This window comes from Paralichthys olivaceus, chromosome 6 (assembly GCF_024713975.1).
Source record: "Paralichthys olivaceus isolate ysfri-2021 chromosome 6, ASM2471397v2, whole genome shotgun sequence".
NCBI lineage: Eukaryota > Metazoa > Chordata > Actinopteri > Pleuronectiformes > Paralichthyidae > Paralichthys > Paralichthys olivaceus.
This window is the reverse complement of record NC_091098.1, coordinates 24542671-24565415: the sequence shown is the minus strand read 5'-3', so window position 1 is coordinate 24565415 and position 22745 is coordinate 24542671. Positions and strand designations below refer to the sequence as shown.

The following is a 22745-nucleotide window of genomic DNA, read 5'->3' as shown; positions in this document are numbered from 1 at the left end:
TAGTTTAATACCTTCAGGAGCAGTTGTGTAACCAGATGATTTCAGTGCCGGGGGGGTTTGGGGCTGGATCCATTATCTGTACATTATTATTGACAGAATGTTTAACAACAGGAGGAGGCTCAGTTTTCATGGATGTAAGAAAATGTCACATTATATTATGAGGGATTCAAAATCTGATCTGCAGTTTTCAGTGTCATCATCTACTTTACTTTTTATTTGTAAAAGATTTTAAAAAGTTAATTCACTCCACACGACCATGATTCACAGGGTTTGTTTGATTATTTAATATATTTAATGCATCTTTTTTTTAAAATCATATTACAGAATAAATGATTAACCTCTTAAGAAACTGTTATAAAATATTATAATAATGATAAAAAAAATCCATCTGATTCACTTTCTCATTAAAATGTGTTTTATTATATTACATGATTATTTTACATTTTAGCTAATTTAGGGGAAACTACTCAGCAAACTTTTAATGTTTAATGACACTGGAGGAAAATTCCTGAAGTCTAAAAAAAAAACAGATTTATCTCAGGTAAGTGTTTTTTATTACCAGAAAGAAGTTTATGTTTTAAACATGGAGTTTTAAATGAATGTAGGACAAGAGAGGGTAAGATTCTACCCTATGGCATTATGGGAAGTGTAGGATCCAGTGTTAGCAGAGCTCGACCCATATTAAGGATTAAAAGTTTGTGTCTTTGTGTTTGACTATGAGAATGAAATTGAAATAAAGAGAATAAAGTCAAATCCCCTGATCCATCAAATCCAGTTAGAGGCTGCCCAGATGTCCATCTTTCCAAATATCACATAAAACACAACTTTAACTACAGGAAACCACAGCGTCTCTGCACGAAACCTCATTCACCTTCTTTCCACAACACACACAAAGTCCCTCCTGCTTTAATTCACAAGAATCATTCACAGTATAAGATCCGATATAAATATAATCCTCATGAAACTATTAAGACCTTCAGTTTGAAAGTCTTTTGTCACGTCTCAGGTGTGCAGCTCCTCCTCGGCCATGTGCTCCGTCACGGTGTTGTGCAGACAACAGTCACTCGACACTAATCCTGGTTATTTTACACCTCCGGCCTCCAGCGACAGTAAACAGGCACGAGGACGCTCAGATAACTTACTTGTTATCTATAGAAACTCAACAGTGTTTATATCTGCTCAGAGCAAAAGAAAGGAGCAGGAGTCTGGAAGTCTGGAATCAGAAAACAATAAAAGCATTTATTTGAATTATTATTATTATATTTCTCCAAACACTGGACTGAGCTGATTATTCATATTCATAATCACGGTTGTCAAACTCACACAGGAAGTGTAATATCATCTTTCCCTCTGGGCCTCAGAGGTCGTGGTTCAACCCCTCAAACTGTGAAGTGACAACGTCTTGACTTTCACCAGTTTCTACTTCACGCGTTCAAGCACCACAGACTTGAACTGGATCATTGAATATGTTTTTATTAATAATACTCTCATAGTTAGAACCAGGTGAAGATGCATCGACAAAGAGTGAATCATTGGGTTAAATACAGGTTCATATTTCTTTAGTTCTGTCTCATAGCAACGGATCAGATTTCTGTCACTGTCATGATTATCAGTAAACTTCCTCGTGTAGAAAACTCTGAGTGCATCCAACCGAGTGAGACTCTTTAAAATTCTGTCTTTTCACTAAAGAAACATCACTTTGTATTTTCCCAGAGAGTTTTTCTGTGATGAAATTGGAGCTGAGAGTTTCCAGAAAGAGCAAAATGTTGCACTAATGCAAAAATGTTGCTTGTTTTTATTATAATATTCTTTAATATTAACATAAACGAAAGAATACATGAATATTAATAATAAACAAATACTTCTAGTAAACAGTATAACCTCATTAAACACTTGTTTTACAGGATGTTAATAAACATGTTACTTTTAAAAATGTAATGATATTACATATCACAGATAATTATTTTTCCTTTTCAGCTTGAATTTATAAAGAACGTATGAATCAATGTCACCTCTTCCTGCGTAGAGTCTGAATAATGCATGAATCACTGATACAGAGACTTTTCATTATTCATGAGAAAACAGTGAAGCTCAGAGTTTAGAACAACGTTTTTCTTCATCACAGTTTACTGAGGATCATGGGTAAGGCTGAAGGCTGTGGGAGGAGCAGGAACACACAATCACACACACACACACACAAGATCCCCATGGGTGGGATGTCAAACGTAAAAGTGATGTAGAGGAGGAGCAGGACATGCCTCTGTCCGTCCCATGTTAAACCCACACACGCTTCACTCCTCCACAGACACGTCCTCTTCACATTTTATCTGTGAGTAAAAAAGCAAATTAAAAAGTATTTCTAATTTAATGAAGCACTTAAAAACACATATTTCTGTATGTTTTGATTGTATCTGATTGTATTTTCTCTGCTCAGGATCTCCAGACAGAGCATCATGTTGCTCCCACAGGTAATTTGCTTTTTGTGCATTTTCAGTTAGTTTCACTCATCTCATCTCGTAACTGTGAATCTTTGTGGTTTGATTGTTTTCCGTTGCGTTGTTTTACTTTAGAGTTTTGCAACCTGGTGTCTTCTACTATCAGGTAAGAAAAAAAAAAGAAAAAACAGTTAATTCATTATTTTATTATTTTCATTAAAAAAAATCAGTTTTAAGATGATTCCTTCTTCTTCCTCCAGACCTCCACTTATTCCTCACGGCTCTGGAAAGTAAGTCCTGCATCACTTTTTTTTTTTTTTTTAACAAATGACAAAACAACGAAAGACAGGTCGTTCACACCTGAGCTCTGTCCTCTCTCCGTCCTCTCTCCGTCCTCTCTCCTCCAGCCTGTGAGACAGCCTGGTTCGACGAAGGGGACGTTTCCAGAGACGGGGACTCCGAGCTCTTGGCTGACCTGAGAAGGAGGCACCGGACACGGATCTGCTCCGGTCCAGTGGACATGGAGGCCGAGACCGTGTCTGGACTCAAGTCCCAGCACACGGGGGACAACTTCCACATGTAAACATACGAGTTGACAGTGAAATACTATGACTGGAGGTTCATGATCCTGATTTACTGTGTTCAAACCCTAAATATCACTTGTGTTTGTCGCTGACTGAACTTTAACGGCTGAAATGTGAGACCTTAACTTTGGGGACTTTTAGACACGCCTGTGGATTTATTTGTAACATCCAGATGTGATGCTTGTGTTTTGCAGTTTCAGTGCATCACGGGGTCTTTTATGCCTCAACTCAGAACAGACGTGGAAACAGTGTGAGGACTACAAGGTCAAGTTCACCTGCACCGGACGCTTCTGCTCAGGTTCTTTTAACGGACAAGTAGGAAAGTTTGAGCCTTTTTTGAAAATCAGTACCCTAACACCATCCCTCCCTGGTTACAGAGTGCAGGACGCGCTGGTTCGACCATGATGACCCAACAGGAAACGGAGACTATGAGGTCCTCAGTGACCTTCTCAGAATCTACCCCAGAGAAATCTGCCGGCAGCCGATCGCCATCGAGGTCCAGACCGTCTCTGGGGAACCGGCCTCCAACACGACTGACACTTTCTTAAAGTGAGAATTAACAACAAACATCCAGAGCGATGGCGACACGTTGTTCTCACCTGTCACTGCCTTCTCCTGTGTTTCTTGCAGTTACGACGCCACCTACGGGTTCGCCTGCGTAAATGCAGATCAGGGGAGCAGGAGTTGTGAGGATTACAAAGTCAGGTTCACGTGTCCGGAGGAGTTCTGTGAAGGTATGAACTGATGTTCAGAGCTATTTTACAAATGTTTACCGCTGGTAATTGAGTGTTAATAGAAAATGGATGATCATTTTCTGTAGGATGATGAAAAACTCATTTCAACCAGACTCAACTTGACGTTCTGTATATTGTATATTGTTTGGGCCCCGAGGAAAAGTTCCCTTCCACCATGTGTCTCCCATCTCACGACCACACGACAGCATTTCCCCTTGAAGTGATTTTATTGAGACAAAATACAAATGTGCTCACCTGAGCCACCTCCAGCCGGAACCTCCCTCTGACCTCCAGCCTCCGTGTGTGTCTCGTGCTCAGTGTCGCAGCGGTGTCGAACACAGTGGCTGAACAGTGACGACCCATCAGACGTTGGGGATGTTGAGTCCATGCCTCAGCTGCTGAAAACCTTCCCAGGTCAAGTGTGTAAGAACCCAATCAGCATCGAGGCCCAAACCACGAGAGGGATTTCCGCCCATCACACCGGAGACACCTTCCTGTCGTACGCATGTTGTTTTGAAATCAAACACACGTTCAGATGTGACTCCGTTTCAGTCGAGCGGCTTCTTCACGACGAATCCTTCGTTCGGTTCTTCTTCATGTTTCAGCTACGACGTAACGTTTGGGTTCGTGTGCATCAACGACAAACAGAGGAGTAAACAATGTGAGGATTATCAAGTGGTGCTGACCTGTCCTCCGGACTTCTGTCAGGGTGAGTCCTCATGCAGCTGCGATAAGTCGGTTCAGGATTTTAAAAAGAGATTTCAGATTTATTAGATTAAAAAGTCAAACAAGTGAGATACCAAGTCGTTATTTTGAAATAGCAAGTGATCATTTTGAGTTAGTAAATCATTATTTGAGTTAATAATTCATTATTTGAGAGAGTAAATCAATATTTTTTAGTTAATAACTTGTTATTTGAGGTAATAATTCATTATTTTGAGATAACAACTTGTTATTTTGCGTTGGTAACTAATTATTCAGTTGGTGAGTCGTTATTTTGAAAAAGGATTCTCACCATAACATGATATCTTTAAACATAGGATTATACGAATACAGTTTTGTTTATAAGAACATTTTGGAGACTGATCCCTGAGGACCTAAGAGACCAATGGACAGAGATGTATATTTAAATCAGTGTCTGTCCTTACTGTGAGACACTGCAAAGATCTGAGACGTAATGTAAGACCTTCTGCTTCCCTGGCCTCATAGAAGTCATGAAGAACAAAACATCACAACCTACGAATACGTCTGAATCAGACGATGTCTGTCTGTGTTGTTTATCAGGTTGCAGGACGCGCTGGTTCGACGTGGACAATCCCACGGGGAAAGGAGACTACGAGACACTCCTCCAGCTGCAGATGCTCTATCCCAGTGAGGTGTGCAACCAGACAGTGGCCATCGAAGCCATGACGCTGTCTGATGTCCCTGCACACGAGACGGGGGACGTCCTTCAAGTGTGAGTTGTGGGACTGACGGTGGACAATGATTAACTTACTTGATATACAATATGTCTCCTCACATATTCTATCATCACTGACAATAACGTCTCAGTTCATTTGTCACTGCTGCTGCCTTCATCTCTATCAGACATTTTCTTACGTATCAACACTGTTATTGTGTTGACGTGTTCAGTAACGCAGCATCTATCGCACTTCTGTCCGTCCTGGGAGAGAGAGAGATCCCTCACATGAGACTCTCTCTACGGTTTATACGTTTTTGCTGTTGAGGATTAAGAACAGAGGATGTTGCATCTTGTTAAACCCTATGAGACAAATTTGTGACCTTGATTATACAAATAAATTGTGATTGAAGTATTGCATCACAACCCTGAGCTGTTAGAAATACCTTGATTCATTCTATTTTAATTCATTTTGTTTTATTTTTACTTGCCAAAGGTTAATAATTTTCTTGACAGTTAAATAAGGAGATTAATGGTCAACAGTTTCTAATCTTCATGCTAAACTAAGCTAACCTGCTCCTGGCAGCTGGTAAACTCATGACAAACATACATTTAAAGTCTTACGAGTCAAATGAACGTGTGTAAATGTCCCTTTAACAGATCACATGTTATATATTTTGCAGGTATGATGCCACTCGTGGTTTTTCCTGTGTGAACGCTGAGCAGCCTGATGGGAAACGTTGTCAAGACTACAAGGTCCGACTCACATGCCCGATGAGTTTCTGCACAGATCATGTCTAATGATGCATTTAGTGTCGGTGGAGGATGTGTAGTAACAGATGGAAGATTTTCAAATCATCTTTTCTTGAAGGATTCCTCATATATTTTATTTTTTACTAATTCAGGTTACTAGATAAACTTGTGGTAAAGAAAATATATTTAGTCTGTGAAGTATTTTTATTTCAGAGCTCACTTGACTGAGCAGAAATGTTTTGGAATAAAACCTGGAAATCAGCAGCTAGTAGGTCAACACCTATTGGTTACAACAAGAAACGCAAGAATTAACATGATTACTGTAAACATCACATGATGATGTGGAGAAATCTTTATTTGTAGATGAAACACATTTTAAAATGTAATAAAATCCTCTCAGGCATATTTCTTTTCTGATCTTACAACTTCAGTCCTAATAATATTTAGATGATTTTTACATTTATACCATTGTGACAGGAGGAATACACAGTAAAACATACTAGTACCAAAATAAAGATGTGAGCTTTGATATATACTGTATATATATATAACCTAAGATTTAATGGATCATGTATTTTTACATTTCTATTCAAGTGCAAATGCTCATTTAAAAATGAATTCTCTGCTCAAGGTCAATCTTAAGCTGAAATCCTGAACAGGGATAGAGCCCCAAACAACTTCCACTGTGAACAAAATAAAATACAAACAACTTGAATAAACATAATAAAACAAACGGATTCTTTTTCATGTTGAGTTCAAAAATAAAATGCATCATGTGTTCTTTAAAGAAAAGTGTTTGAAGTGGCAAACATCAAAGCTCTCTGTTGTTTCCCTGTTGACTTGATCTGATGTGTGGTTTCATCACAAACACGTGAATGAATTCAATCATCTCAGTTAAAATCTCTAACTCTGTGTGTGGAAATCTTTCCGGAACAAAGCGGCAGCCTACAAAAAAAAAAAAAAAAAAACTAAAACAAAAACCCCACCAACAAGTGTTGTGGAAGAACAGCCGCGTCACATCCGGTGGAATATTCCATCAGAGTCGCTCTCGGCTTTAAAAGGACGCGCTGCAGAACGCTGCTGTGGAGTTGACAGGTAAACAGACACATGTTGTTTCCATGTTCCTGACTCTGTGAAGACTGCACGCGCTCCAGAGACAACACAGCACACACAGCAACACACATCGGTGCGCGTGACGCAGAACAGACAGGCTCAGACTGGGGTTTGGCTCGTGCGCGGTTAGACGTCTCCCTCACTTTGGGTAATTTTTGCGGAGGCCGTGTGATCTGAGGAGCTGCTCTCTGGTAAGATCCCGACGCCTCCTGTGTGATGGAAGTGATTTCGTGTTGTGTAGAATCAGAGGCTGCTCCGCTTCACGCTCATTTCTCTCAGTATTTGTTTGTGACGCAGCTGCGTCACTGGCTCCGACCTCTGCGAAGTGTGGGGCGTCAAGTGTCCAAACATCCACTCACAGCTTTGTGTGTTTCAACTATTCTGCTCACGTTCTCCACATATGTGAAACAATTCAATGTTAAATATAATCTTAAAATGCTATTTTCTAAATCTAAATTTTAAAATGTTAAATATCAATTTTAAATATTCATGTTAAATGCTATATCTATGCGTAAACGTCAAATGTAAATATTAAAACCTAAATCTAAATGTTAAATCTAAAAATAGCACACTGTTTAAGAACAGAGTTTTTTAAAAAAATGGGGCGTTGTGACAGAGCCAGAAGAGTGCGTGTGAACATGCAGGGAAGCGGTAAAAATGGTGATTAAAAGGAAGTGAACCGGTTTTCAGCCTGGACTCTGGACCTGCAGGATCCATGAGGACACAAAGCTGCTGCAGACACACTTCACGATTCTGGGACGTGGCTCCGGGGGCAGGTGCTTCAGAAGTGATCAGTAAAATCTTCAAAAATCGATTCAGAAAACAGACAGGGAGCCAATGAAGAGAAGCGAGAGTGTAAATGTTTTATCTTAACGTCAACGTTAAATCTGAATATCTCGACGAGTGTAAAGCTAAATAGTCATGAAATTGGCAAATATCCCACGCCCCCTGAACTGTCCTCGTGGTACTCTACCATAGACTCTGCGTCACCCAGCAGAGTTTTTGGTTTTTCGACAGCACCTGAAGGCAGCACCAACAGTGAAACTTTTTTTTTTCTGTGCGTGCGCGTGCGTGCGCGAGTTAAACTGGATGATGACCAGTTCATGCTGTTATGTGGGCGGGGCTGTGTGGCCTGACGGAAGTTCAAGGGGGCGTGGATCTTTGCTTATTTCCTAAATATTAAGCTTTAAATTAGGCAAAGACATTTATATTAAACATTTAAAACTAACATTTAGATTAAACATTTGTATTTAAATATAACATTTAGATTTAATATTTAGATTTAATATTTAGATTTAATATTTAGATTTAATATTTAGATTTGACATTTAAAGGTCAAGTAGGTGAGAGGGATCTATTTGCAGAAATTGAATGTGAAATAATCCGAGTGATGTTTTCATTCATTATTGTGTTTCATCTAAATTGTTGGACCCTTTATATTCAAATTCTTAATATTTACATCGGGAACCGGTTCTCTCTGCGGAGGCCGCCATGTTTTTTTACAGTCGTCAAACCTGGACAAACTAAACACCTTTTGCTAAATGTGAAGAAAGTGAGCTAAATATTTTGAATATATCAGCGAAAATTTTTTTGCATTTGACACCAAATATCTGCAAAGACAAGGTGCCCTCCACACACACACACACACACACACACACACACACACACACACACACACACACACACACACACACACACACCTCTGTTTCTTCCTGATCAGCTGTTTTAGCATCTCCTGCCTCTGGTGATGGTTTTGTGAGGATGGATGTCGGTGCTGCAGTAAAGTGGGACTGGTGCTGAGGATGAGTCAAACAGCAGCTGGTCTCAGGGGCTAAAGAACAGAAATCACTGAGTACTCTCTCCTTTGTTGTTTAAATAAGAAATGACAGAGACAGAAACATGTTGTTAGTGTCATTTACAATCCAGATAATGGTCCTAAAAAGTCGTGATGGTGTTTTTTTTACCTTTATAAATGTGATTAAAAGTTTTAAATAAACTCTCCTTGTGTAACCTTGTGCCATGTAATTCAGTTCAATAGCTTGAATGCACCCAGGTCACCTTCATATGGAAACAAATTGACGAAGAACTTATCTTAAACCATTCTAAACTGGTTTTGAAGTTAAAAAATTAAACAGTTTATTCATCAGAGATTGTCTTTCTATTGTTTTTGACAGAATTGTACCTAATTACTTCAGAATGAGTCAATTTCTGGAGCCCTCAGACCACGACATCTCCAGTTTCACATGCCCACGGAGAAGGAGATGCAAACAGGATTTCGTTGTCATGTGCTGAAATGTTTATATGTTCAATCAAACGTAAAGATTTATTTTAAAAATAAATAAACAGTTAAAGATGGCTGCCCTTCAGTTAACTTGAGATGTACTAATGCGGTAGAGGGTTAATCCCGAAAATATCGATTAAAATGAGATGGGTTACTTTGAAATAATCTTTATTTAATCAGGCTGTGTCATTGAGATCTCATGTTAACACAATACAGGAACTCGCAAACAATGCTTTAATGAAAAATAAGACTATTTAAATCCCATTTGAATTCAATTTAAATTGAGCACCTGAAACCAGCAGGACCAGTCAAAACCAAAATGTCCTTCTTGATATTTACATGTGTATATAAAACTCTGCCAAAACCAACAACCTCGTGACGATTATTATTTTAATGTTTCATGCAGAGCAGCCACTGAAAAGGTTTTGTCTTCACAGTTCAATATGATGTAAGTGATGTATATCTTTTTAATCTTTTAGCTGTTTTGCTGTGAACCTGAGACAATCATGATCCTCCTGACTCTCTCCTCTGGTAGGTACCAGTGTGTCAATCTCATCTTTAATCTGGATTACTGTATTTACATCATGTGCAGGTGCGGGGGCCACAGATTAAAGACGAGGTTTGCTTGGATTAAATTGGGCAGGGAAACAGCCACTCATGTTGCGGAGGTAATTTTAAAGATGCATGGGCTACATGATTCTTTTGAGGAATTACATTATAGAATATACAGGATTAAATATCCTGTGATTGATGTGCACTATTTATAATTAATTGCAATTTCAATGTTTTCATTTTACTACGTTAAAACATGTTAATTTAACATTTAAACAAATAGTTTAAACTGTGTTGTAAGTTCACTTTTGATTTTCCCAGTTGTGAATTTCTTTCGCTTAGTCTGGTTACCAGGTAACATAGCAGGGTGTTACATAACAAGAGCTTTCCCATCATGCTTTGCACTCTTCAGGCATTAATCCAGAAATAGAGACCTGAATAGAAATTGAAAAAAAAAGTTAGTTTGTCTCTGGCTTTATCCTCTTTTGTTTTAGTAGTGACCAAGACAGATTGTAAAGTGGTCAGAGTAAAACTTGACAGCACGCTCGGTAGCCTCACAGCTTCTGTGAGGCTCTGTTGATTTAATATTATTGGCTATAACAAAAAATAACAAACCTGATTATTCATGTATATAACTTTCCAGTTACATAATTTTCATAAATTGTCAAGTTTTTGTTTCGATTTGAGAATATTCAAGTTTTTTTTTTAAAAGCATGCTGTCAAGTCAAAGTGTGAGTTATTTTTTGCTTTCTGCTGTGTCTCATACGCTGTTTTCTTTCAGATGAAGAGTCCCCTGAACTCGCCTGGCTTTGGAATCACAGGAAGTTCAGGGTGAAAAACACTTGAAGGGTTGTTATTCCTCAAGGTTTAGAAAAAAAAAGAAGTTTGCAGGTCATTGTCTGTGCATAAAATGTCTTTGGGCAGTACCAAGACTTGAGAGAAAATCAAAAAGCTCACAAGACCGGGGGACGGAACAAAGGTTTCTATGTCGACACTTAGAAAACATCACAGCCTCGTGGGGGCGGAGGCAGATTGTTTTGATGGAGTGCGGCAGCAGTCATTCCATCTTGCTGACTGACGTAGTGAATGTATCCTTTTTTAAAGTTAGAATTATAACTTTTACAAATTTGCACTTAAAGGTTCAGTGTGTAAGATTTAGCTTAAAGGGATCTATTGGCCGAAATTGAATATAAAATACTCCTAGTGATTTTTTTCACTAGGAGTATTATGTTTTAACTAAATTGTACTAATTGCTGTTTTGGGCCTTTTATATTTAAATACTTTATATTCACATCAGTAATTGAGTTTTTATGACAACTGGCGGCTAACGAAGGTTTTCTGTCATGTTTGGAAGGGGACGACGAGATGAGCGGTATTCGGCTGCAACATGCAACCTCACCACTAGATGTCACTAAACTCTACACACTGGACCTTTAAAGCAAACAAAAGTCCTGTTAAACGATTTCTTTTCAAGATGTAACTTTGAAATCACGTTAAAATGACATTGAAACCAGGTGAGGTTGCAGATTTATCTTCACACCACAGATCCCCTTTAAATCCGGGGCTGCAGTGGTGTTGACGGGAACAGTATAGCTGTGAGTGCTGCTGCCGGTCCTCGTCTCAGGTCACTAGGTTTGATCAGAGTTAACGGGCTAATTGATCTCACGTCTGGTATGTGTCACTGCATTAGGTCCAGTTCAAGCTCACTGTAGGCAGTGGTGTATGTGTTAGTCCCCTCAGTGTTCACAGCTTGTTCCCTCACACCAGTGTTTGTGTGTATTTGACCCCTGATAAGTTCACGTTTGAGATCTAACACTTCACATGCATCATTTTCAGATTTTTACTTTCAAATATCTAGATATTTGAAGTTTAATGCATGAGAGTGTGGCCATTTTTTCTAGTAGTTATGTGTAATTTTGCATAGACTGATGAGGCGAGGCTGTGTTAAATGTTGCATGCTGGAGGCTGAGTGAATGTAGAGTAACAAATTTATTTTAGTGATCTGAGAAAGGATGAATGTATCGTAAGGTTGGTCTCCATCCATTGAACATACGTCTTGGTAAGTGATACTTCTTTTACATAAGACGGGGATTCAGCTTCATAGTTATAATTTGGTTAAAATGAACGATGATTTACAAAACATTACTATCCTGGTATATCTTTATGATTACTTTCAGAAATTTTCCTGTCACCTCAACTGGAGTCTGACTCAAACTGGGATATAATCACTAGACTGTTCCCATTCAGACTCACTCATCAGAAGGTCAGGGAGTCACAGACAGGGATTTAGCTTTTAAACCACAGCCAGGGTTATTGACCCGACAGGGACAGCTCCTGACCGCTGTCATTGTGTGGTCTCAGGTTTCTTCCAGTGCACCAACAAGCTCTTTCTGAGTGATCAGGCCGCCAGGCTCCACATCAAGGAGTTCGCCCGTAAAAATGCAGCGAACGCTCTGTCCGTCGCCAACATGGTCATGGGCATGGCCTCCATTCTCAGCAGTCTCAACGGGTAAGCGAACACGCCATCATTCAATTGTACTGATATGTCAAGTCAAGCTCAGCTGTACACTTGCACAAGTTTCAACCCTGTTCCACTATCGACATTTTACCCTTTTAATTGAGCTGCGCTCACGGAAAAAGCCAAAACCTAACACTTGCTTGGTTTGTCCAGGCACCATCATGCTGCATGTTGGCTGGTTCTGATTGGCTACCTGCTGGATTATGCTGATGGGGCAGTTGCCAGGCGACTGGATGCCTGCTCGGCGCTGGGTAAGTGCAGTGTTGTGGTCACCAGCTCTTACCGAAATAGAACTCCAGCCGCGGTCTTGGCACAGCTTCCAGCTCAGTGCTTTGTCTGGACATTCTTATTTGGCCTCGCTAAGTCTTCAACAAAGAGGGTAAAGCAGTAAAAGGAAACTCTGGGTGTGTCCGAGAGAACAATCATACATATTTTATTTGATGTAACTGGAGCCTTGTCGACTCAGAGTCTGTTGAGTTGTTTCTGTACTTGGTGTTACTAGTAGGGTTTAGGTACGAATGTAACGAGCAAATACACATACACACGACCAGTGCTCTGTAGTGGGGGGCGGGGCAGCGTGTCCTCACTCTGTGGAGCGAGTTGAAAACAAGTCTTCCTCTACGTCCTCGGATAAACTGCAGCAGCTGTTGACAGCTGGGTTAAACCTGCTTGATAATTAAATTATTTGTATTTCTATCATACTATCGGAATGAGACACCGTTGTCATGGATACATAGTCATAGAATATATCTCATTTTGTTGCTGCTATGCTTTAAACTCTAAATGTAAGAAATAACACAACCACTTTTAAAAGTAATAAGGATAATTCAGTTGACGATGCAAAACATCGACGCCAAAAACTTCACTGCAGGTAAACCAGGTAGGATGAACACAAAGTTTTTTTAAATGTCACTCTGCATCACAACCTCCATCACAAAAACAATACAAAGGGACAGTATATTGAAAAAGTAAGGACGACTCAGCACAGCGCATCAACACAGAACAAGAGAACACAAAAAAATGTTTGGATTGAATCCTTGAATCTATTTTTTATCCATTAATTTTTTTGCCATGTATGTTGTGACGCACTTTGTATCCTTGTTCAGAACAAATAAAGTTATTACCAGGTCGGTTTAAAACAGGCTCTGCGCTAGTTCTATAGTCATCAGGACACAAATAGCTGCTTCACATTTTCTCAAAATCCCAAAATAGCTCCCAGGTGCACCACAATACTTTCGTCAGCTGCACATTTCTGTTCTTTGTGTCCCGACGAGGTTTTTCTGCATGACTTTGCAGGTGAATGCTGTTGTGCCCCCCCACGTATTTTTGTCAAATGAACAAACACTTTCTGATTAAGCAGCCTAATTCCACAGGATCACGCTCCGATTGTCTATTTTATCCCTGTTGCTTTGAGTTCTCTGCATATCTGAAATTTCTAAAATTGTTGACCCCTGGGCTTGTTAGAATTCCACCTCGTTCGTTTGAGCCGTGGCCTGAATCACCTCGTCCTCATCCGCTGAAAACATTCTCCGGGCTCCTGAGGGATAAAGAGACGAGGCAGCGGAGAATGTTGTTTATTGAATGACTGGCTGTCGGGCTGACGCTGAAATTTCCACTTGGAATTTTTTTTTTTGCACATACACGCTCCACGTTGGTGTCATGTGATGGTGACATCAGCAGGGACCATACAGAGGAGATAACACACAGTATCTACCCTTTTAATGTAAACATCTCTGACTGAGGCACTTGAATGGTGTCATAATTCTCAAAGTAACATTCATGTATTCAAATATTCTTTTTCATGCTCAGGTGCGAAGCTGGATGATTTTGCTGACTTCACAACCTTTGGAATCGCCACGTCACTGCTCTTGAGGACATCTGGCCTGCTGGACAACATCCTTTGTGTGTGCTACGTCCTGTCAGTGTTCGTCCGCCTCTGTTTCTACTCAACTGGTAAATTCCCAAATGTAGTGCTAACCGTATATTTTATAAGCCATGCAAATTATATCTGTTATGGACGTTTTCTGGAGGAACAGAAACAAAAGGGATCACAGACAGACTGGCCAACCTCTTAACTATTTACTTTACTTAAATCAACACCAGCATCTTATCTAGAATCACTGTAAATGGTTGCGACTTTGTGCTTTTGCCAGAAGGCAAGTAACTAACCCATTAGCCACTGGCCATTCTCCATCAGTCCACTCACACAGGAGCGCAGTAACAGACACAACATTCTTGAAGTCTATCTTTTTATCTGCCTGTGACTCCAGCTGGCATTCTGGAGCAAAACATTGCTGCGGACCAGGCACTTTGTTTTGCCTGTTTATCACTGGTGGACTGATTTACTGTACTGGACACTTTTGCTTTTTTTTTAAACAAAGTGTTCACAGTTTAGTTTTAACCTCGGCCGTGGACTGATTATTTCCCTTGTTGGCATCTTAACATCAATTTAAAAAATAAAAACATTTGCTTATGCTTATCATGAAACCCTGCTGCAGCATCAGAGCTTCCACAGTCACACTTTGCTTTACTACATCATCAGTGGCAAACTTAAAGGATTCCGAACAGAGGCTCTACTTTTCCCAAAGAACACAGAGTAGATAATCCCCGTTATTGATTTAAACGACAGAGGCCTCTTCGCACTGCTTCAAAAACATATTTTCTATAGTTTAAACTTCAGGTGAGTCCCCCTGTGTCGAGTGCAGCCCCAAAGCCGCCCCGGGAACATCCCTTCCTTTTGGGGGCTGTGGGGTTCAATTAACGCACCACAGTCTTTTTCTTATCTTTCCCGATGGACACAGGCTCCTCACCAAACTGCTGATTACACCAAAGTTAGGGTGTAACCAGGTGGCGGCTTTTGCCGGTGCCGGCTGCGACCCGAAGTCGCCCCGGAAACCAACCAAGCACTGGTAAACACATTTAGTACAGACTTGGCACACAAGTACAGTGCATCATGATATTATAAATATACAGTTTTCACTACAGCTAAGTTCACTTCCTTGAATTTCTGCTCATTCAGTTTCGATTTGACTCTCGTTGGGCATGTGACCAGTCTTCTAAGAAAGAAACGACAGGCTGCCCTGCACACACAGACTTGCCTTTGATTTACAGTCCAAATAGCAGAAATGTTCACGTTTTCTCTATGATCTCCTCAAGCTCTGACACGGTAAATCAAATCTTAAGAATAACTTCACATTTGCAGTTTACCGTATCATCGCTGTGTTGAGATCCTGTTCGTGACGCGAACTTGTTCTGGAAGTTTTCTGGAAGCTGGTGAAAGGAGAACTCTGGCAGCAGCTGATGTCTTATGCAGAGGATTGTAATGTAGACTTGATGCATTAAGGAGACCAGAAGGTGAAACAATAAACAAACGCTGCCTCTCTGTCTTGGGCATCTGAGGTAGATTTGAAAGTCTCCAAGCGTAGACACTACAATGCACTGATGGTTGGTCCTTAATCTATAACCTGACCTTGGGTACTGAGAAGGGAGTGTCTGTACAGATATAATGTAATACACACTATATATACATAATACGGTATATAGTGGCATATACAGTATGCATGTGTGAGGATTAACATAAACTCCTCAACAATACAACTGAAGAGTCAAATCTTATCAAGAAGTGTGATCGTTGTGTCGATAATATTTAAATGACTTACTGTGGATTTGTTTTTGTTTGCGAACTCAGGAATCCCGTTTATGTACCGCGGCCTGCCCTGCACTTACGCCTCAGCCATCCTCACCTGTGCCACGATGCTGTCGGGGGGAAACATGGCCGTGCTGCGCATCGTGGTCGTCGCCATGATCCTCTTCATGATCAATCAGAACTTCTACCCCCATGACAAAGTGCTGGAGTCGCAGGCCTGGAAAAAAGTCGTTTACGCTGGAGGTATGGAGCCATTTTCAAAAACTGTCCCTATAAGTGTTTTTTTTAATGTAGATGGTTTTTATGAAAACATAACTGTCTCTGAATCTCCTGCCACCAACTGCAAACAATAAAGATGAATACATTTTCATTTGTACTAGGTAAAGCATCATGAAATACACAGTAAATACGCAGTAACCCACAGAGGTCAACTGCTTCAACTGTTTTGAGCCACTAGGCTTAAAACTTAGTGTAAATTACGCCGTTTCAAGTCGATTATGAATGTCGGGGCTTTCGGACATTTGGATGACACCAATCAAACAGTATGGAGGCATGTCATGTTGTTTTACTACGTCTGAAGAAGAGGTTCCATTGACTTCAATTGAATTTAATTTGGCTGCAACAATATAATTTCATAATTTTCATAAGTAATCCTTCATCGCCCCCTGCACAGTCCTACAAACCGAAAATACAATCAGCTGATGATTTGATTGATCCCATTTAACTTTTACTTTCTTCTTACTTTTTATTCTCAGGAGTCGTCATGCTGTTCTGCTCGTCATCCCCCCCCATGTGCGTGTACTATCTGCTCTGGTGTTTCTCCTACGTTTTGTTCCCGACTTCCCTTTGGAGCAGTAAAGTGTAGGAATAGGGGGGGACTGGTCGACAACTCGCAGTAGGTTCACCTCCGGCCTATCTGGTTGAATTTAGTTCTTCCGGACTGTTGCTGCTCCCCACCGCCATGGAGGATTCAAGCTGAACATGCTCATGCAGGCTAACACTTGCTCTATTTGACCTTTAATTTGATGAGACAGAACCTGGATGACGGGGAGTTATGAGTCGTGAGTGTGCAGCTTGTAATCTCCCTGCTTCAGTGTTAATCCAATCTTTCGTCGATGGGTAAAATTTCAGATGAAATGATTGCATACTTTTCTCATATATTTTTTATATTTAGTTTGGCAACCACACGAGACATCACAACCACTAATAGGATTTCCACGGTGTTTGAGCGTAGAGTTGTGAGTTAACTGTCCATGTGCTGCACTATGCAGACAAGACCTTTAATCCACGAGTTTTATTTCTCAGCAGCATTTTTTGAGATTCTAGACTGCGTGCCCTGTCTCTCTTATCTATAACACAGTAATGAACACACGCACAGCACCTGTGACATCGGTCAACGTTTGTGGTTCATGGTTGGGGTCAATTTGCTTTCATGGTATTCAGCTCATGGTGTGTCGTTAAAATCTGTATCGCACACCTTAATGTCTTTGGACCATGGGAGAGATCCACTCTCTTCTGTTATCGTTTTTATTCCATTTGCAGTTTGAATGCACGTTTTAAAACAGTTGACGTGAAAGCGAGCGTACTCCAACTGCAGCTTTTGTTAATCAGGGTTCTTGTTTTCTTCCATTTTCACCAAGTTGTGAGTCTGTCCATGACATGGTGTGTTAGAAGAGTCAGAAATGCATCCTGAGTAGATGCTGAAAATCATAAATATCTCGGCTGCAGACGTTTTTTTCCACACGAGATTAAAGGTCCAAGATTTAGGTGAAAGGGATCTATTTACAGAAATTGAATTTAAAATAATCGTTGTGATGTTTTCACTCGTGTGTTTCATCTAAATTGTACTGGTTGTGGTTTTTCTTTACCCTGCAACATGTAACTTCAACACTTGATGTCACCAGATTCTACACACTGAATATATAAAGAGCAACAACACAGACTGTCAATCCTGCCATCTAGTGGTTATGGATAACATCTCAAAGATATTTTTGTAGCACGACAGTCTGTGTGAAATGTGCAGCCAGACTTTAAATTCCTCTTTAACTTGACCTGAACTCAGTATTTTTTGTCAGTCCTTTTCAAGCGAGAACAACTTTGTGTCTTACATCTGGTGTATTTCTCCCTCCCTGTATACGTGTGTGCGACAAATGGGGAGATTACATAGATTTGAAGGGATTTTTTCAGAAGCATGATCGAAAAACAAGATGATTTATCTGTTCTCATCCCCCATATTTAAATTACACCTACTCACAGCTGTCAGAATAAAGGGAAGGGCGTTATTCACAATTTGATTTCTTGTGATTTTTATCCATTTGTAACTTGTATAAGCAAAAACTCCAAACTCTTCTGAGGGAAAACTGAACAGACGGAGCAGAATGTCATGAATCAAGACCTACATTTTAAAAACATCAATACAAAAGGTCATGACCTCTGATTCAGATATGGGTTTAAACCCACCCTGGCTCTTGATTTGGTTCATGATTACCGTTCATACACAGACTGAACTTAAATCTACTCTAGTTCATTCACGAGTGCATTCAGCTTTCCTGTGTGTGTGTGTGTGTGTGTGTGTTTTGGTTTTCAAACTGTAAAGTCACATTGACGTATGCATGCCGAGAGCATTTGAGATACAAAACCTGTACTTCGCCCAATGATTCGAAAGAAGAACATAGATCTGGATGAATGATGAGATCTGTGCTTTCAAGTGTGTACTTTTTTTGACAATAAAGGGGAAATTGAAATAACTTGCTGTCAGTGTTTTTATTTCAATCCATTATTTTTCGTGTGCTGGAGGACTTGCAGGGTTTAAATTCAATGGAAGACATAATTCTGAAGAACAAAGAGTATAGATGGACAACAGCTCCCAAAAAGTGAAGCTGTCATCTTTTTCGCCCCCTGGTGGCTGGTTACATTAAAGGTCATGGCCCAAACTCTCCAAGATGGTTATAAAACATGGTGAAACATCCTGATTAACAACTGATACTGACTCGTGATTGATCGAAACACGTGTAACGGCGGGACTGCAATACTGTAGCTCCACATGACGACCACTGCTGCAAAGGCTCTGGCTCCAGATGATGCATATCTGGGTTATGTTGGCTTCATTTTTGTGGGAGAAGGTAGAGATGCTGTCGTCCATCTTTATTTAAAGTCTATGTTGCATCCTGAGTAAATATATGGACTACGTGGATAGTCCTGCCTTTCTGTTATAGTCAAACACATCTATGACCTCAGGAACATGAAGAGGTTTAACGTCTGCAAAGTGCAGGGAGGACTCCAGCAGCTTGATGATGGCGGAGAACGCAGGTCGGTCTTTGAAGCTCCACATCCAGCAGTACTTCATCAGATCGTACCTAGAAGAATACACACAGAGGGATGGTTTGACATCTTGGTACCTACAGACAATCATTTTCTGTAAAGGTTTGAACGTGGAGGGGGAGGAGGCTGGCCTGTCATTGCTCAGGGGAAAGAAAATCCACCAACAAGCTGCTTCAATGAAGAATTATCACAGAGAATACCTCATGGATCTTTAAGGGGGCTGGTCTAGTGGATGTAATGTGGTTTCATGGGCTTTTTGAGCAGCTGTACAGTTACAGATTTTGGCACAGATCGTGATAGATCTGGGATCACTTTCTTTATTATTGTGAGATGGGAGCCACTCTACTGCGCGTCACTCTGGTTGTCCATGCTAAGAAGAACCAATTATTTTTAGTAGTTTACTTACAAAGGTCCTCCACAATTCCCAGGCCTCTGCATTCGATAAGACGCCTGCAGCTTTGGAAGCACAGACTGCGGCTCTAGCTCTGGGTAGGGAGGAGAGCCTGGGATAGAACCAAGAAGACGAGACTTTAAAATACACTCATCTGAAAAGACGTGAAGAAGGATAAGATAATTTGTTGATAGATAACAGGAGATGGTGCTTTACCTAAAGTCACCAGTTCATACAGTAAGATCCCAAATGACCACCTGTAGAGAGAAGAGAATATGAACTAATTCTGCATTCTAGGACTTTTTCGTGTTTTGTTTTCTTCGCCAGAACTTACACATCACTCCTGTCGATACTGAGCTGTGTTGTAATCCTCTCTGGAGCCTGCCATTTGAGAGGCACCTCTGCCGCCCTCGGCCTAAATGCTGAATCCATTTTGCGACCTTCAAACGCTACACCCAGTCCAGACACCCGGGCGGAGAGGCCAGGGCCAATTAAGATGTTCCTGGCAGCCACATCACCATGCACCAGCCTGTGCTCCGACATCAGGTAATCCTGAGGGAGGAATCAATCGCAGACAAACACATCAATCTCTGGGTTAAAGATTCATTAAAAATTCAAGATCGACAACACTTTTCCAGATGGGGAAAGACGATAAGCTCATCGTGACCTGCTGCGGTACAGACTGACATCTTCAGCCGAGCCCGGCGTCTAAATTGAGCTAATTTTAGTCAAATTGTTTGTGGGGAAATAATTGGTCTGCACAAAGTGACTCACCAAGCCAGCAGCAACCTGCTTTGCCACCAGAAACACCGACCTCTCGGAGACGTTCTGCGATGGATCTGCCATTTCTGAGTTCTTCTAGAGGGAGGAAACATTTATCGTCATTTGCACGTTTGATCTTATTTAAAGTTCAGGTTATGTCCAGCGCTTGTGTAGTGACGTTACATTTCTGAGCGTCCACAGGAAGAGAAGGAGGTTCCCTGGGCTGTAGGCGTCTAAGAGCAGATACATGGGCAGACGTCTGGTCTGACAGAACAACATCCGCACCACATTGTCATGTTTACACACTGTGGCATGGAACAGGAGCCACTTCACAAACTCCTTCGCCTCAGGTTGGTTGGGCCCGTCTGTACCGAGTTAAAGGTTCAGTGTAGAATTTAGTGACATCTAGTGGTGGAGTGTCATGTTGCAGCTGAACACCCCTCACACCACCCTCCCATTCCAAACAGGAAACATAACCTGTGGTAGCCTTCCTATTCTTCTGATGAAAATATAAAGTATTTAAATATAGCGGGCCCATTCTAGGGTAAAGAAAACAACAATTAAGATGGAACATTAGTCGAAACATCACTTGGATTATTTTATATCCCATAAAAAACATCTCTTTCACCTAAATATTCACAATGGACCTTTAAACAAATAACAGAATTACAGGATAACTACCAGCGACCTCTTCACACAACACCATCTACTCTGATCACCCAGGTTCAGGCTGTACCTCGAAGAGACTTCACCACCACGGCCGAGGAGGGACCGTCTCTCCTCTTCAGCTGAGCTTTACAAATGGGGCCATAGCGGCCCGTCTGCCAAAACTCAAGTCCCTCCAGGACACACTCCTCAGGGATTTCCCAAGGACACAAATCCTGCCGGGCCTTTGGAGCGTTTACAGAAGCTGCACTGAGCGTTACACTCTGCCGGCCTGTAAGAAAAACAAAGTCAAGGCTGGGGAATTAGATACATACGACCTGTAGGCATTGCTCTCAGGGATTCATTCAGAATAACGTTGTGTTTTATGAAGAGAGGCAATGAAGGTATTGCAGTTTATACCATCTGAGGGGCTCTGTCCTCTTTGCTTGTTCTTGTGGAGACTGTAGAAAATCAGGATCACCACTAAAACCGTGCTGAGAGCCAACAGAGACGGGATGATGATCACAGCAAGTGGACCCGACGACTCCTCAGCTACACCACAGGAGAGAGAAGGAGCAGGTTCAGAGAAAAGTGAAGGGGGGGGAATCACAATTTGGAACGTATACGTTTTGGAGCATGTGAAACTCACAGCACATGGGGAGCGAGGTGTCGTTGCCACATGATGTGTCCACATCCATGAGGAGCAGCTGACATTTCTCACGTGTGAGAGAATTATTGGATCATATCAACAGAGGGAATTCAAAGGTTTGTCCCTGTGGACGGAAAACAACTGTCCTGAATAGAACTGAAAAATAAAAGAGTAATGGCTCCAAATGACTTTAAGTTTTCCTACCTGTCACCTGATGCCCTCTTGATGGAGAGATTACACATTTCCAACAACGTGATACATCATAAAGATGTTAACAGCAGCAGAGAGGTGGAACGACAACAAAGCTGTTATCAACTGCTTTTAGAAAATGAGCTCAGCTGGGTCTGTGTGCGAGGGCGCTGACCGCTGTGGTGAGCTGAGATGTTGACCGACGGTGGATCATTAACAAATCAACAGGAGCGATAACAGAAACAGGTGCTGTGCTCACACCTCCTGCAGCCCCTACCGCTAAATGAAGAAACTGTGATTGTTATTTGTAATAAAGAGCTGATTTCATGTGGATATTTCTGGGAAATTTGGCTCATTAGAAAACTGAAAATATAAAGTAAGACAGAAGTAAAAAGACACCGTCACACACACCTCCACTTAAGGCCCCCTTCCATTAAATCAAGCTTCTCCAAATGTCACACACACACATTTGATTTCTTTCTCAAGATCCATGAATGAAGCTATAAAGAAAGTGATTCCTGGATCCGCCCGTTTGTCTGGGATAATGTAATGGGTTCTTCAAAAGTACAAAAGTGTGTACTTAAAAAACTATTGTATTTAAAACACAATACACCAATTTGTGCATCGCTGTGTCTTTTGTGAGGAAATCTTTGTCGCAGCTGGTGAAAACGTGACAGATAAAAAAAATAAAGTTTGGAACAAAGTCTAAGATCTCTTCTCTCGTCCTCCCGTGTGACCTCTGTTCTACATTTTGGATTTTGCTTCGTTCATTG

General features: G+C 40.9%; 3 protein-coding genes across 15 annotated transcripts; 2 read left to right on the top strand and 1 right to left on the bottom strand.

The window, feature by feature from the left end:
* Positions 1 to 1964: 1964 nt before the first annotated feature.
* LOC109642605 (mucin-5B) lies at positions 1965 to 6401 on the top strand. The gene is made up of 12 exons (XM_069526761.1): positions 1965 to 2329; positions 2435 to 2468; positions 2571 to 2601; positions 2696 to 2725; positions 2843 to 3014; positions 3214 to 3317; positions 3397 to 3568; positions 3650 to 3753; positions 4072 to 4252; positions 4359 to 4462; positions 5038 to 5209; positions 5836 to 6401. The coding sequence occupies exons 2-12, from the start codon at positions 2454 to 2456 to the stop codon at positions 5951 to 5953; spliced, it is 1203 nt and encodes a 400-aa protein (XP_069382862.1). The 5' UTR covers positions 1965 to 2329; positions 2435 to 2453; the 3' UTR covers positions 5954 to 6401.
* Positions 6402 to 6859: 458 nt separating this feature from the next.
* On the top strand, positions 6860 to 18762 carry tmem269 (transmembrane protein 269). 12 transcript variants are annotated; one of them, XM_020107454.2, is made up of 8 exons: positions 6860 to 7209; positions 9779 to 9830; positions 10633 to 12114; positions 12213 to 12360; positions 12523 to 12620; positions 14179 to 14322; positions 16058 to 16258; positions 16771 to 18762. In XM_020107454.2, exons 4-8 carry the CDS (start codon positions 12320 to 12322, stop codon positions 16878 to 16880), a joined length of 594 nt encoding a protein of 197 aa, XP_019963013.1. In that variant the 5' UTR covers positions 6860 to 7209; positions 9779 to 9830; positions 10633 to 12114; positions 12213 to 12319; the 3' UTR covers positions 16881 to 18762. The 12 variants fall into 12 exon arrangements, with proteins under 12 accessions (XP_019963013.1, XP_019963012.1, XP_019963011.1 ...); XM_069526769.1 differs by lacking the exon at positions 9779 to 9830 and adding an exon at positions 9892 to 9967 and having other exon boundaries at positions 6930 to 7209; XM_069526770.1 differs by having other exon boundaries at positions 6949 to 7000.
* si:ch73-206d17.1 (tyrosine-protein kinase STYK1) lies at positions 17188 to 22645 on the bottom strand. 2 transcript variants are annotated; one of them, XM_020107451.2, is made up of 10 exons: positions 21988 to 22645; positions 21784 to 21907; positions 21555 to 21686; positions 21226 to 21426; positions 20673 to 20854; positions 20502 to 20582; positions 20062 to 20279; positions 19944 to 19984; positions 19743 to 19839; positions 17188 to 19371 (listed from the first exon to the last, which is right to left on the bottom strand). In XM_020107451.2, the coding sequence occupies exons 2-10, from the start codon at positions 21830 to 21832 to the stop codon at positions 19200 to 19202; spliced, it is 1173 nt and encodes a 390-aa protein (XP_019963010.1). In that variant the 5' UTR covers positions 21833 to 21907; positions 21988 to 22645; the 3' UTR covers positions 17188 to 19199. The 2 variants fall into 2 exon arrangements, with proteins under 2 accessions (XP_019963010.1, XP_019963009.2); XM_020107450.2 differs by having other exon boundaries at positions 20502 to 20585; positions 21988 to 22643.
* Between the last annotated feature and the right edge of the window lie 100 nt (positions 22646 to 22745).

Excerpts from the sequence above, each read along its gene's own strand:
- tmem269 (XM_020107453.2), top strand. The coding sequence starts at position 9,806 with ATGATCCTCCTGACTCTCTCCTCTG. Across the intron at positions 12,621-14,178 it reads GGATGCCTGCTCGGCGCTGG|GTGCGAAGCTGGATGATTTT; the intron begins GTAAGTGCAGTG and ends TTTCATGCTCAG. Across the intron at positions 16,259-16,770 it reads AAAAGTCGTTTACGCTGGAG|GAGTCGTCATGCTGTTCTGC; the intron begins GTATGGAGCCAT and ends TTTTATTCTCAG.
- LOC109642605 (XM_069526761.1), top strand. Across the intron at positions 3,015-3,213 it reads ACGGGGGACAACTTCCACAT|TTTCAGTGCATCACGGGGTC; the intron begins GTAAACATACGA and ends TGTGTTTTGCAG. Across the intron at positions 3,569-3,649 it reads ACGACTGACACTTTCTTAAA|TTACGACGCCACCTACGGGT; the intron begins GTGAGAATTAAC and ends TGTTTCTTGCAG.
- si:ch73-206d17.1 (XM_020107450.2), bottom strand. The coding sequence starts at position 21,832 with ATGGATGTGGACACATCATGTGGCAACGACACCTCGCTCCCCATGTGC. Across the intron at positions 21,427-21,554 it reads AGGACAGAGCCCCTCAGATG|GCCGGCAGAGTGTAACGCTC; the intron begins GTATAAACTGCA and ends TTTTTCTTACAG. Across the intron at positions 20,280-20,501 it reads AGCAGGTTGCTGCTGGCTTG|GATTACCTGATGTCGGAGCA; the intron begins GTGAGTCACTTT and ends TTCCTCCCTCAG.